We start from the raw sequence: 13,448 nt of genomic DNA, 5'->3' as shown, positions 1-13,448 counted from the left end.
TTAACTCTTGGGACACCATGGTTTCACTTCAGGCTATGTATCAGCCTGACAGGATTTGTGAGGCAGTGACCATGGCTGTACGAATAGCAGCAGACAGTGGAACAGTACACTCTCATTCCAGTTGCTCCACCATGTTCATGTTAGCCATGGTCACTAATGCAGAAATCCTGCCATGTTCATACAAAGCTTAAACAGAAACCAACAGTGTTAAAGAATTAGACCGGGGGAAGGTGAAAAAAAAACAAAAAACCTGTCCCCTGCTGTGTCCATTGCTTTCTTGTGGCAGAATTCCTTGCCGGTTGTGACCTCCCAGGTCCCTTGTTTTAGGCCTAAGGAAAGGAACATCACATGTAGTGACATCCTGTGTCCTTTGCTGAGGCTACTGATTGGGAAAAACACTTAGGACAGGTAAGTTTTTTTTTTTTTTTTTACTTCTCCTGGCCAAAAAAAAATCCTGCACAACCCCTCTAGGCCTTGCCTCAACTCCATCCCTCCTCTCAGTAAACTGGGAGTCTGTTCTGGGTTATACAAAGGAAAGTAGTGGCAGACATTATCATTCCCCTGCATCTTACTCAAAGGAAGCAAAGCAGGTGCTAACTTGCCTGTACCTGAAAAAAAGTCCTTTTAAACTATAAAAAAAAAAAAACTTCAGTAGCATGGGATTTATTACATTGGATTTTAAAATTTAAATCTCTGCTTCTGGACTTGATGGACTGATCCAACCTCATCTACTGTGTAACTGTGACTCTGATCACTGTCTAAGCCAGTACATGCCACTCCGAATCCGGTCATACTCGGGAAGCTGTCCAATGGGCCCTGATGAAGCAAAACAAGGTGTTAATACCAATTTTTTCCACTTAAACAATTTGCTAGTATTCTAACAGTTTCCAATAATATCACAGACTATTAATACACCGTTGACACGCTATTCAAACTCCTCAGTCCACAGGTGTGTAGCTGGGTGGAAGTTGAGTCTCCCCCACACTTCAGATGTATCAACTCTCTAATGGATAGGTGCTAAATGTTTTAGATTGAAATTTTAGTACAAAGTATGGAATACAACAGCAATAACCAGGGTATAGTCATTGATTTATCAGTTCTTATTGAGAAAGTTTTACAAATTGAAAATTCCCAGTCTGCAGGCAGCACGTATTCTAACCTTAGGAGTCCACTACTGAGCGGGCCTAATCAGTGACTGACAGCCTTCTCCGTATGCATATACAGATGTTGGTCAATCAGCGAATAGACCTACTCACTGGACTCAAGCTTAGAAACTTGGATTTAGAACATTGGACTGCATTTTCAAATGCAGGTTCCCTTTAATGCATCCCTCATGTTAAAACATGCACCCACAGACATGTAACTAGGTCAGGAGAAGTAAAAATCACAAGGCATAGCCAATGCTTGGCTATTAACAGGATACTGCCCATAACATACTCTTATACAAGATCATTGTAGGTGATCACATTGAAAGCAATAGGGGAAAAAGCCTCCCATTCATTTCAATGGGGAGCACATGTATGCTGTCACCCATAGAAATGAATGGGATCTGCTTTGTGCGCGCACATTCTGAACGTGTTTTACGTTCAGAACGAGCTGAGCGTATACTCAGTGTGAAAGCACCCTAAAAGAGGCTGATAGGTGACTGGTCAAGTGACTACACCTTCATTTGTTTCAATTAGATGGCTATGGCTGAGCATACCAGTGACAGTTATGGCAGTTTATTGATACTGACTCATGGAGAGTGTGTATGAGAGAGATGAAAAGTAGGGCAGTAGCATTTAGCAGAATTCGGACCTCTAGACGAACCACATGGTAAGTTGCAAGAAGCTACTCACACAAGAGTTACCCAATTTACTTTTTCCAGCACTGGAAACTAAATAGCACATACGCTACAGTGACTTATCTGCCCCTCTATGACTTGTTTTAATTCATTATGAACTAAGTTTTGTCAAGCATGAACTAAATTAATAAGTTCACTATGAACATTAATTAATGTTGAATGAATACATTACCTTTTACTAAATATAAACTAGTCATGACATGGACTTACCAACAGCTGCTATTGCTGGACTCTTGTTATATATGTATTTGGTGCACACATCCCTGATGGTCTGGGCATCAATTAACTGTATGAAATCAAATAGGATTGATTAGCACAACAATCTTGACTATCACGTAAATTATTGCTATGATTTTATTCAAAGTTTTTTGGGAGGTGAAGCAATCGTGCAGCTGCTGAAATGGGGAGCCAGCTGTAGCTACAGTCGGAGCTGTCATAGAGAACACAGGAATCAGAGTTTGTTAGAGCAGCTGGGTCCTACAAGACCCACATCAGCTCAGACAGTCATAGGGAAATCAGCCTCCCTCACAAAAGAAAAAAAGATTACCCATATTTTTCGGACTATAAGACGCTGGGGGGGAAATGAGGGTGCGTCTTATAGTCCAAATGTTCGCCATGTTCCTGCAGCGACAGGAGCGTGGCAATGCTGCAGGCCCCGGCACCTGTGCCAGCGTCTAAAACCCCCTTCCTGGCATCCGCCGTTCTATTGCCGGGTCTGTAAGAATAATGGCGGCCGCTCTGTTGCAGAGCGGTCGCCATAGCAACCGGGTCTCCGCTATACGCAGAGGCCCAAAGTTAATGCCCGCAATTAGAATGCATTCTAATTGCGGGCATTAAAACTCCCCCCCCCCCCCCCAAAGTGTAGAATACCCCCCATACCTTCAAAGTTGCAGGTCAGCTCCTGCGCGGCGAGGTTGCAGGAGCCGACCTGTTCTGGTGACAGCCGGGAGCCAACTGAAGACTCCCAGGCCTGTCATCGCTATACTACTATTGCGGTTGCGGCAATGTAGAGAATCTCCTATAGATGGCAATACACTTCTATTGCCGTCTATGGGACTTGCAATCAAATGATTGCAGGTTCAAGCCACCTAGGGGGAAGGGGCAATAAAATAGTGAAAAAAAAAAAAAAAAGCTTTAAAAAATAAAATAAATAAAACTTCTAAATCACCTCCTTTCCCTAGAATACATATTAAAGTAGAAAATTACTGTGAAACACATACACATTAGGAATTACTGTGTCCGAAAATGCCCAGTCTACTGATATTCCCAGATTAAACAAAAAAAAAAAAAAATACAAGCAACAATAAATACAGCTTAAAAAAGTCATATGTTTCACTGAAGAAAAAAAAAAAGACGCAGAAATTAGTTGAATAATGCAAATGATAAAAATTTTATAGCCCTCAAAACTGCACATACAAAAAACATGTAAATGTGTCCTGGTACTGAAGTGGTTGAAGGATTTTTGACATGTAAATTAAGAAGAAAACTCAAGCCAGAAAAGCAGTGTATAGTACACTGAGAAGTGTGCTACTTACATCAATTCGTGCCTCCAATTCAGGTAAAGGTATTCTTCGGTTATAGCACAGCATTTGCCGGCCAATGTCTTCACAAATAGGGGTTGAACCTTTAACAAAGACCAAATGATGCGCTTAAAATAAAGTACGTAAAGTGAATATCACATCATCCAGACAGAGATTATTACCATCCAACTGAAGCAACATATTTGTCTTCAACAGGTTTTTCGCTCTTGCAACTTCGTCTTCTGTAACACTAGTGCATAGTCTTATCCTAACAGGGATAACACAAAAATTGGTCATGCATACTATTCCATGTATAATATTTCATTATTGGTTGTAGTTTCCCATAAACATGTATGACCTATACACTGAGTACGAGATATAAACTATATGAACGTGTCTCACTGCCTCAGGTGTAGACAATCCAGCACCTAGCCATGCGGTCTGCCTTTATAGACATTTATGAAAGAAGAAGTCATTCTAAAGAGCTCACTGAATCCAAGTCTGCACTGAAAGAAGTAAATTTCATTACATTTTCTCCCTCCTAGATATTCCACAATCAATTCTCAGTGGCATTATTGAAAGGTGGAGGGGCTTACGAACAGAAGCAATGTAGCGCAGACCACATAAAGTTACCCAACAAGTGCTGAGCTACATAATACATAAAAGTCACTCAGCAGGATGCCCACAGTAACCAATCACAGCACAGCTTTTATTTTATATTCTGCTTTGGGAAAATAAAAGTTCTTTTGGCTTAATAAATCCTTCGATCTATCAAATTTCACAGCATGTGTTTGGGGACTCCACAATGAAAATCCACAGTGGATCTATTGTGTGGTACCATGCAACCAGGTAAAAATTACAATCCTATAAAGTAGACTATTCATGATCCTTAAAGAAACTTACCATTCTCTTTGTACAAAATGCATCATTTCCTCTACTGTATTTGGCTCACAAACCATGTACAGGCCCCAGAGTCCAGTGTCAGTATAACAAGTATTGAAGGACTGGAAACTGTGGCACAAGTTCCCATGACATGTGATCTGAGCAAGTTTACTTGACAAATTCTGTTCAATAAAAACAAACAAACAAAAAAAGACATATCATCACTGATGTCTGTAAAATACAGCTGACGCTAGGTTCACACTAGCGTTCTTCTTTCCGTTCTGTGCTTTCCGTCTTCTGCATGCCAGAAGACGGAAAGCACAGACCGGGTCCGGCCGTGAGTGGCGGTGAGCGTTTTATGCTCTCCGCCGCGAAACCGGATTTTTTTTATCTGGACACAGAGTACTGCATATCCGACTCTGTGTCCGGATTATAAAACCTGGTTTCACGGCGGAGAGCCTAAAACGCTCACTGCCGCTCACGGCCGGACATCTCTCTCACCCATTCAAATGAATGGGTGAGAGAGACTCCTGCAGGTTTCCGTCTCCTGCTCTGTTTTAGGCAGGAAACGGAAACCTGGAGAACGGAGTTCACAACGCTGATGTGAACGAGCCCTGACCTACGATTTATTGGTTTGACTTTAGTATGTGGACCATGCTACTAAATTGATGTAATACAGTGAAAGCTTCAACTTGGAATTTCATTGGGGTTGTCTAGCATTAGAATTTTTTTTTCGAAAAATACAACTACGCCTGTCCAAAAGGTTGTGTGTGTTAGTGCAGCTCCGCCATATTGAATTCAATGGTGATGAGCTGCAATTATGTGAAATAGCCATCTGGACCATAACCAAATTTTGCCACAACTGCAAGCAATATTCGGAAAGGTGTAGAACTATTTTGAAAATGTGTTTTTCTAATCCTGAGTAAACCAATGCTCAGATTTTCTTTTATAACAGTAAAATGAAACTGAATAAAGCGTCATACCACACCACCTCCAAACGAACGATCCCAGTTGCCAATTAATGTGTTGGCCACCATGAGTGGAATTGTATCTGGGTGAGACCAGCCAACAGCTTCAACAGAGATAGCAATATGAGCAAGTGGCATTTTATCATCACATACACGAATCTAAGAGAAAATAAGAGAAAACACTGGTATAATAATGCTACAACTGGGAACATATTTAGCAAGTACATAAAAGATTTCAAACGGTTCATGAGGTATACACATTAAGATGTCAATGACGATAGAAGTGACGATCCGTTTCCGGGAATGGGGAAATGGATAATCACCGGATAATCAGAAAATGTCCCTGGGGCAGTCACATGAAGTCCTTTTTAAAGTGTGTTTGTGGCTGACGGTTTAGAGAGACTTGTGTACATGTGAGTCTCCTTCTAAACCCATCAAAATTAGTAGTAGTGGTACTGGTAACGTGTATCTTAGGTGTGATTTACACTCAATTTCCAGCATAAGTGAAGAGTGAGTGCAAGATTGAGCACGAGACACATGGCCTTGCTGTGTTCTTACTTTTTGATTTTTCTTTACAAGTTACCAATTACTTTCGTGTGGACCACTGTTATGAACATGGGACATATATGGACATATTAGCCTCCACCCTCCCCTTATGTGTAACCCTTCATATGATTACTTTTGTATCTAGAGCCAGGTTTTTTTTTTTTTTCTTGTAGCCGATAGAGGTCAGAAGACAAAATGCCTGTAATTTCAAACACTGAGAGACTTAACAATGAAAATGTGCCAGAACTCTTGCGTAACTTGCGTTAAAAAAAAACCTAAACATTCTTTGTGCTAGAATGGTTATTATTATTAGTAAGTACAAAAAATGGGCCTGATTCCAGGAGCAGCTCCACTGAAAGTGGGTGTAGTCCCTGTTGCAAAGCTGTGTGCCAGAAAATTCTCCAAATATTGGTTCATATTTCGGGCATAAACTCAGCCAACTAGTAGGAGGTGTATATAGTTAGACTAGACAATATAATAAGGTGTCAGATTTATCACACTGCATTAGATACTAATAAATCTGATGCCATTTAGATTGTCTTGTCTAATTCTGCACTACCTTTTAGACAATATTAGTACATATGACCCAATGTTTTAGCATATATGTAAAGTGTCATATGCTCATGAAACCTTAAAGAAACATGATGTCTATTAAACAGAGAACTACTTACCTCACTACCTGTGAAGGAGCACAGTGGCAGAGTCTCTCCTTCATATGTTGATGGTAGGTTGCCAAAATGATATTTTGCCAAATCATGCAGCTGATCATGTGAGATGCCTAAGACAAAAAATATAAATAAAGATTCAATAAACTACCTAATGTCTCTGGTCATATATATGTTGTATAGGGGTGAAGGCTACTTACCACCAGCAGCAGCCAAAACAATTCTAGGCCCTTTATAGTGTGTGGTAATATATTCGACCAAGTCATTTCGATTTATAGATCTGTAATTATATGATGCATGAAATAAATATACACCTTGAAATATCATAAGAAAATATAAAAAAAAGGTAAAAGTGGCATAAATTGAACTACAGATAACAAGACAGGCATCAACAAATTTTTATATGCAAGTAAAGTTACACATACAAGGGTTACAGATATTGAAGTGTCCATATATATTATTATGATATTTATGGAAATGATACTACCAAACAAAAAATGTGTGTATATTACCCAAACAATCTCTTCCCACTGCTGGAAATTTTTTTTTTTTTTTCCAAAAGGTTGAAGACTCTCTTTAATGTATTCTCATCCACTACTTAATAAGTGGAACAAGCGAGTTTAATCCATTATAACACGAGAGAATACAAGCACAGCAATATATAAATGGGGAAAGTCACCTCAAAAAATCTACCAAATCCCCTACTTTTACAAACAGAATTGTGATAATGAAGAATAGCAAATCACTAGTCAGACCGTGCTATATATCTACTATAAAAGCTTTTGGCTAGGTTATGACCTCCACCTACTTGATGTTTTCAGTAGGTCCCAAGATGGTTCTTCCAAGAGCAGTATTGTGATAGGCGGTAGCATGCAGGTAGTCAAATACCACTTCCTGTAAATTAGTTTCCACTTCTTGCATCTCACGTAGAATGACTCCTCTTTCACGTTCAATCTCAGATTCACCCAAGGTGCTATTCTGAATAATGTCTGCCAGGATCTCCACAGCTGCAAATATGTCCATATAAGAGTAAATTATTATCTCACATGATTTCTTTGAGTAATTCCTATATTTTTTTCTGTGTCCCTTAGCCAAAATAACAACCCATTAATATTTATTAGGTGTTCTACCCCCAGCTGTCCCTTTAAAGGGATTCTACCACTAAAACACATTTTTTTTCTAGTTAACACATCGGAATAGCCTTTAGAAAGGCGATTCGTCTCTTACCTTTGGATGGGCTCTCCGCCGCGCCGTTCGTTCAAAATACCGGTTTGTACCGGTATGCTAATGAGTTCTCTCGCAGCGATGGGGGCGACCCCATCGCAGGAGCAGCGATGGAGGCGTCCCCATTGCAGCTCGAAAACCGACCGCAGCGCCGCCTCTATGGTCTTCTGTATCCTCCCCTTGCTTTTTCAGCGTCTCTGTCGGACGCCTGCGCAGTACGCTCTGTTCGGCGAAGATTGCCGAAAGTACTGCGCATGCGCGGAATTGCGGTCCCAGCCATAGTGCGGGCACTGCAATTTCACGCATGCGCAGTACGTTCGGCAATCTTCGCCGAACAGAGCGTACTGCGCAGGCGTCCGACAGAGACGCTGAAGAAGCAAGGGCAGGATACAGAAGACCATAGAGGCGGCGCTGCGGTCAGTTTTCGAGGTGCAATGGGGACGCCCCCATCGCTGCGAGAGAACTCATTAGCATACCGGTACAAACCGGTATTTTGAACGAACGGCGCGGCGGAGAGCCCATCCAAAGGTAAGAGACGAATAGCCTTTCTAAAGGCTATTCCGACGTGTTAACTAGAAAAAAATGTGTTTTAGTGGTAGAATCCCTTTAAGAATACATAATTTAGCAACACCCTCTACATCCAGTCTGTTTTCTGACCACACATACACTGCAGAGTCTAGCATTTCAACTCTGATTTTGGAGCAAAAACTCAATTTGAATGCAATGGTAGCAAAGTATTCTGCTCTGGAGATTGAATAAAATTGTATTGCAGTTAGTTGTTATCAAAGACCATCCCTGCAGAGTAAGGTAGCATTACAAATGGAAAACCATGTAATACACAGTATCTCAAAGTCCCCCCCAGCAGAAGTCTCTATTTGCAATAGCTTTCTGCCATGGCTAAAAGAAGGTGATGTCCATATTTCTTAATAATGGTATACAGGCCCAGGTTGTTTTGATAGAATACAATTTATCATTTACTAAGATTACACACAATATTAATTCAGTTTTCAGAAACATTTTAAAGCATTGTCAGTGGTTGTTTTTTTTCTGGTAGATTTCTGGTTTTCTGCACAATGTTTGACCCAGATGTTGTGAGTACTGAGACAAATGTGAATATTTATCAAGTACTGTACCTCTTGGCAGATCTTTGGAAAAAGCCTTTGCATAATACACCGTTTGTTCTCTAGATGTATAGGCATTCAAGTGAGCACCCATATTTTCTATTTCTAGCTCCAGGTCCAGTTGAGAACGTTTTTTTGTTCCCTATAATAACAAAAACAAAACAGAGAAATAGTGCTAGGTTTACTTTCTTCTTTTTCATTATAGTTAGTTATATATGGTTCATAACAGACACTGTTTCCACTAGGGGAGAATCTGTTCTAATACACAACACCAAAAGTCTGAATAAACCAGAAATATATTTGGTATCGAATCCTATTTTTTTTTGTTTTATACAAGCATGTGTTTGCAGTAACACAACCATATATACTGCCTGTTCCTCAGAAAAAAAAAACCCAAAAAGACAGTAGGCAGACTTTACAACCCTATCAAGGAGGTGCATTATATTTTCAGGGAATTATTGATTATTTCCTAATACACAGTTCACTCTTGCTAGCAATTGAGGAAAAAAAAAAGCAGGGCAGGCAAAAGGGAGAAGAGAGAAAAGTAAAATGTTCCATTATTGCAGCTAGACCCTTTCCATTTAACAATCCCATAAAAATACACATTTGTAAGAATTTATAATTCTTTCTTTTGCTCAAACTCACCTTAAATGCCATATGCTCCAGAAAATGGGCAGTCCCATTATTCATCTGATTTTCATATCTGCTTCCAGCATCGATCCAAAGACCGACCTAATAAACAGGATGTAGATAAAAACAAAACAATCCACTTCTCTATTAGAATCTAATTAGAATATCGGTTTACAAGTCCTATAGTTTTTAACACAAATGCCAAAACGTTTTCTATTTGCATACATAAAACATATAAGCCTAGATTCCTATTGTGGTTACACCTGAACATGTTGAATCTTTGGAGCATATACTTTGGGATAACATTTTTCTAACTTGCTAGCAATGTGTGTGGCCTATCAGAAAAATGGGACGTGGCTTGAATGCATCAAAATTGTGTTGCAAATTTCTGTCTCAAAGTAAGCCAATTAAAAGATAATATAAACAGACTAGACAGTCTAAAGATCCTTCAGTGTTATGATCGGGTGTTAAGATCGGATACTGTGACAAACCTGCCATATTTTCAGTATACTCTATTAGTAAATCTGTGCCACACACAAAGAAAAATAGCAGTTACAATGTTCATAACAAGAATCACAGTCATACAACAATTTATGGTATAGACATAATAGAACAATTTGAGCAGTGTACCAGGCTCAACCAGATTTATGATCTTTTATGACAGTTTACAGCCGTAAATATTCTCTGAACATACAGGTGTAGATTTCAGTTTAGACACATGGCCAGTGTTCACCTGCTCATAGAAGAGGCGCACCCTCTATCGGTGCAGGGTATAGGAAGACAGGTGTTGAAAATGCCAGTATTCCTAAATCTGACCCTAAATCTGGAGTACAGAAGAATCAACTATACATCTGCCTTTGACCATGCAAGGCATATATAAAGATAGACGTAAGAAAATAGAACCGCACTATGTTGTATTGAGAAAAAAAAAGTGCATGGAAGCCCAGTTGGTCAGTTGTGAGGATTGTTTGGCCGCTGGAACATCAAGTCAAGGAAATGGCTCCATCCGTACATGAGAGGGGGGAGAGGGGGAAAACTAGTGAACGCTCTTTTTTAGGAAACCGCTGGATCTTGAAAAGTAGTTTAGATGTACTGTATCAGATGTGGAATCCAGGCTGTAGGCAACCCAACTGTATTTATATACACCACTAAAGTAATACTAAGAAGCATAACCATTTTGGAGTGCAGTTCTATTTCCTTACTTCAATGATATACATTGGGGAAGTTGTCAGCCCCTCACAGAATGTGCACCCATTAGAAACAAACAACCTGTGTGCTGCCTATATATAAAGATATGTTGGCCTGTACTATTGTGAGTAAAGTGCTTTTTGTTCCAATATTCAGAAACTTAAAGAGGACCTTTCACCACTTTTGGGCACATGCAGTGTTATATACTGCTGGAAAGCTGACAGTGCGCTGAATTCAGCGCACTGTCGGCTTTCCCAATCTGTGCCCGGTGTACAGAGCTTACGGTGCCGGTACCGTAGTGCTCTATGGTCAGAAGGGCGTTTCTGACCATTAGCCAGAGACGTCCTTCTGCCTTGCGGCGCCAATCACGCTGTGCTGTGGAGCGGGGAGGAACGCCCCCCTCCCCTCCTGATAATGCTCGTCTATGGACGAGCTGTGTGAGCATAACCATGAGTACAGCCAGTCATGTGTGAAAAAAAATAGCTATGCATAAGAGTAGTCACTATTAATCATTCCTAAGATGACTGATAGGGCATCATATAGGGCACTTTGAGAGTAAAGCTTTTTGTGGGACAACTTCTTTAATACTTGTTCAATAAATTGTGGGCTGAAAAAGCAAATCTCAGCTTACCGTACAAGTAGATATTCCAGAATCTTCAGAGGCAACCCGAAGTCCATTTTCTAATGTGGTTACCTTTGTCTCGGGGACATTCAGTATTGCTTGTGTTGCTGCTTGGGTAGATTGATATTTGTTTATACCAAACTGTATCTGCTGCATACAGAAATAGGAGATAAAGAATTATTTCATCTCTCTTATCTAAATGGGTAACTTTGATTAACAGCACCATACATACATTCACATGATTATCAAACCCCAAAATATATCACCAGAACTTCTCCCACCAGCAGATGTCAGGAAAAAGAGGAAACGGCATGTCAGATATACAGTACACTAGGCAGAATCTAAGAATCAATTTTAAACAATAAAAACATACAAGGAAACTGTATTGTGTTAACAAGGCCTAAAGAATTTAACAACCCTCTTGTATCTATATTCTTCTACGGGTCTGTTCACACTACTGTTATTTAATTGTTGCTCGCATTGTCACGTGATGCAAAAAACAAGTCACAAACTTTTGTCTGTCATATTTTTTTTATTTTCTTCCATTACAAAATTAAAGAACATGACAGAAGAAAGTGTCTTTTTACAATGTAGTAAGTGGAAACAAACACGCAAAGGGAGCTCTGCCTGCGATGGACGACAGCAAAAGACTAATAGCAGGAATTTGTTTTTAAATTTAAGTTTTACACCGTTGATGCAGAATTTATTATATGCTTACATCTATTTTGAAGTCTTTTATTTGTCAGGGAAATTGGGCCTGGTTTATCAGGAGTAACACTTTAGAAAACATACATTTTTTTATTTCTTTTTAAAAGAAGGAAAAAAAGGGCCAACGGCACATCCGTACATGGGCAATGTAAAAAGAACGAGAAATATCTGACAGCCATGGAATCACAATTTCCTTTATTTTACATGATATATATACATGGTCTAGTGACTATGCCCTCTACCTCGAATTGGTTTAGTGTGAGTACTAGACATATTACATAAGCTATGAAATCCCCATGGTATATTTTACTGGTAATAATGGATTATGGATCATCTGTGTATTATTAAAAGTATTATTTTAAGTTATATTACTTAACATGGGGTATGCAAGGTTTGCATCGCCTCCTAAAGTAAGTCTTTAGGACCTAGCAAAGTTTGATATTGACAACCTTCAGTATTACATTGATCGGGTTCAGACAAGCAGCCTTCCCAGTGCTACAGCTACAGTGTACATAGCGCTGCACACTGTATACATACTGTAGTAGTGGCACTAGGCACAGTTACTTCTGAACCTATACCTTGTATAATAACACTGCATAATGTGCAACCATTCCCTTAAAGAAAAAACAAAGAAGCAGAGGACCAATATAGTGTGAATGCAGTCTTACAAAGAATTAAAATTGAATGGATATTGTGAGGGGCCTCCGGGCACAACTCTTACCACAGCAGGTGCACAAAGGACGTACAGGCACAGCTACTCCTACAGTAGCTACCAGGAGCCAGTCTGACAGACATGGAGCAAGGAGTCTATGTGAGTCTCCCGGTGACTGAGCAGTATCTACATGTGAATACTTTTACTGATAACACGTGCACTGCTGCCCAAAATGATCGCCATGCTCCCCGGTTACTTTACCTGTGACCGGCTTGTCACGCTGCTTATCACTTTCCGTCCCAAACACCTTCCAAGTCTCAGCATGGACGCCGCCATGTTTGCACGGAGTCGACGGATGACGTAACTTCCGCCCTGAATCTTGCCCAGTCACTGGGACTCAGCACATTCTCGGCTTCCCCTAGTCATTGTCCCCCCATGCAGGGCTATGGCTGTCAGACTAATAGGTTGTGTCGCTTATGAAGACCACTAAGCTAATCTCCTGTATAAAGAGATATTAACCAGACTCTGATAGTCTTTTTTTGCTTTTTAAGTTAAAACTGAGACCCCAGTGGTGATAGTGTGAAGTATAGAGAGATGGCTGACTTTCCATCAGATAGAAGAAGATGGGATCCTCAGGGTCGCCTAGTGGTAGGAGGAGAGTAGCATTGGACATGTTTTTTCTCATTGGTGTAAATCGCTGTCAGGTGTGTCTAGCAGTATATTAGGGCTCATACACACTGAGTTTATGTGGGTAGATTCTGATGTGGAATTTGCGTCAGAATCTGTGCGGGAAAAAGCCTCCCCATGACTTCAATGGGTTCTTTTTTTCTGCTCGGAAACAGGTGCATACCTCCCAACTTTTGAAGAACTGAAAGAGGG

General features: G+C 40.1%; 1 protein-coding gene across 2 annotated transcripts; it reads right to left on the bottom strand.

The window, feature by feature from the left end:
- Window positions 1-356: 356 nt before the first annotated feature.
- Window positions 357-12,941, bottom strand: PMPCB (peptidase, mitochondrial processing subunit beta). Of its 2 annotated transcripts, none has more exons than XM_075274120.1 (13): window positions 12,831-12,941; window positions 11,219-11,359; window positions 9,415-9,501; window positions 8,782-8,911; window positions 7,233-7,431; window positions 6,625-6,704; window positions 6,431-6,537; window positions 5,229-5,372; window positions 4,267-4,427; window positions 3,546-3,631; window positions 3,379-3,467; window positions 2,054-2,129; window positions 357-816 (listed from the first exon to the last, which is right to left on the bottom strand). In XM_075274120.1, exons 1-13 carry the CDS (start codon window positions 12,903-12,905, stop codon window positions 752-754), a joined length of 1,440 nt encoding a protein of 479 aa, XP_075130221.1. In that variant the 5' UTR covers window positions 12,906-12,941; the 3' UTR covers window positions 357-751. The 2 variants fall into 2 exon arrangements, with proteins under 2 accessions (XP_075130221.1, XP_075130222.1); XM_075274121.1 differs by having other exon boundaries at window positions 11,219-11,356; window positions 12,831-12,925.
- Between the last annotated feature and the right edge of the window lie 507 nt (window positions 12,942-13,448).

The sequence above is a fragment of the Leptodactylus fuscus genome, chromosome 5, assembly GCF_031893055.1.
Source record: "Leptodactylus fuscus isolate aLepFus1 chromosome 5, aLepFus1.hap2, whole genome shotgun sequence".
Lineage (NCBI taxonomy): Eukaryota > Metazoa > Chordata > Amphibia > Anura > Leptodactylidae > Leptodactylus > Leptodactylus fuscus.
Note: the sequence above shows the minus strand (reverse complement) of the source record. Positions and strands in the feature narration are given on the sequence as shown.

Coding starts and splice junctions, on each gene's coding strand:
- PMPCB (XM_075274120.1), bottom strand. CDS start 12,905: ATGGCGGCGTCCATGCTGAGACTTGGAAGGTGTTTGGGACGGAAAGTG. Junction 11,360..12,830: donor GCGTGACAAGCCGGTCACAG/GTAAAGTAACCG, acceptor TTCTGTATGCAG/CAGATACAGTTTGGTATAAA. Junction 3,632..4,266: donor CATTTTGTACAAAGAGAATG/GTAAGTTTCTTT, acceptor TATCCCTGTTAG/GATAAGACTATGCACTAGTG.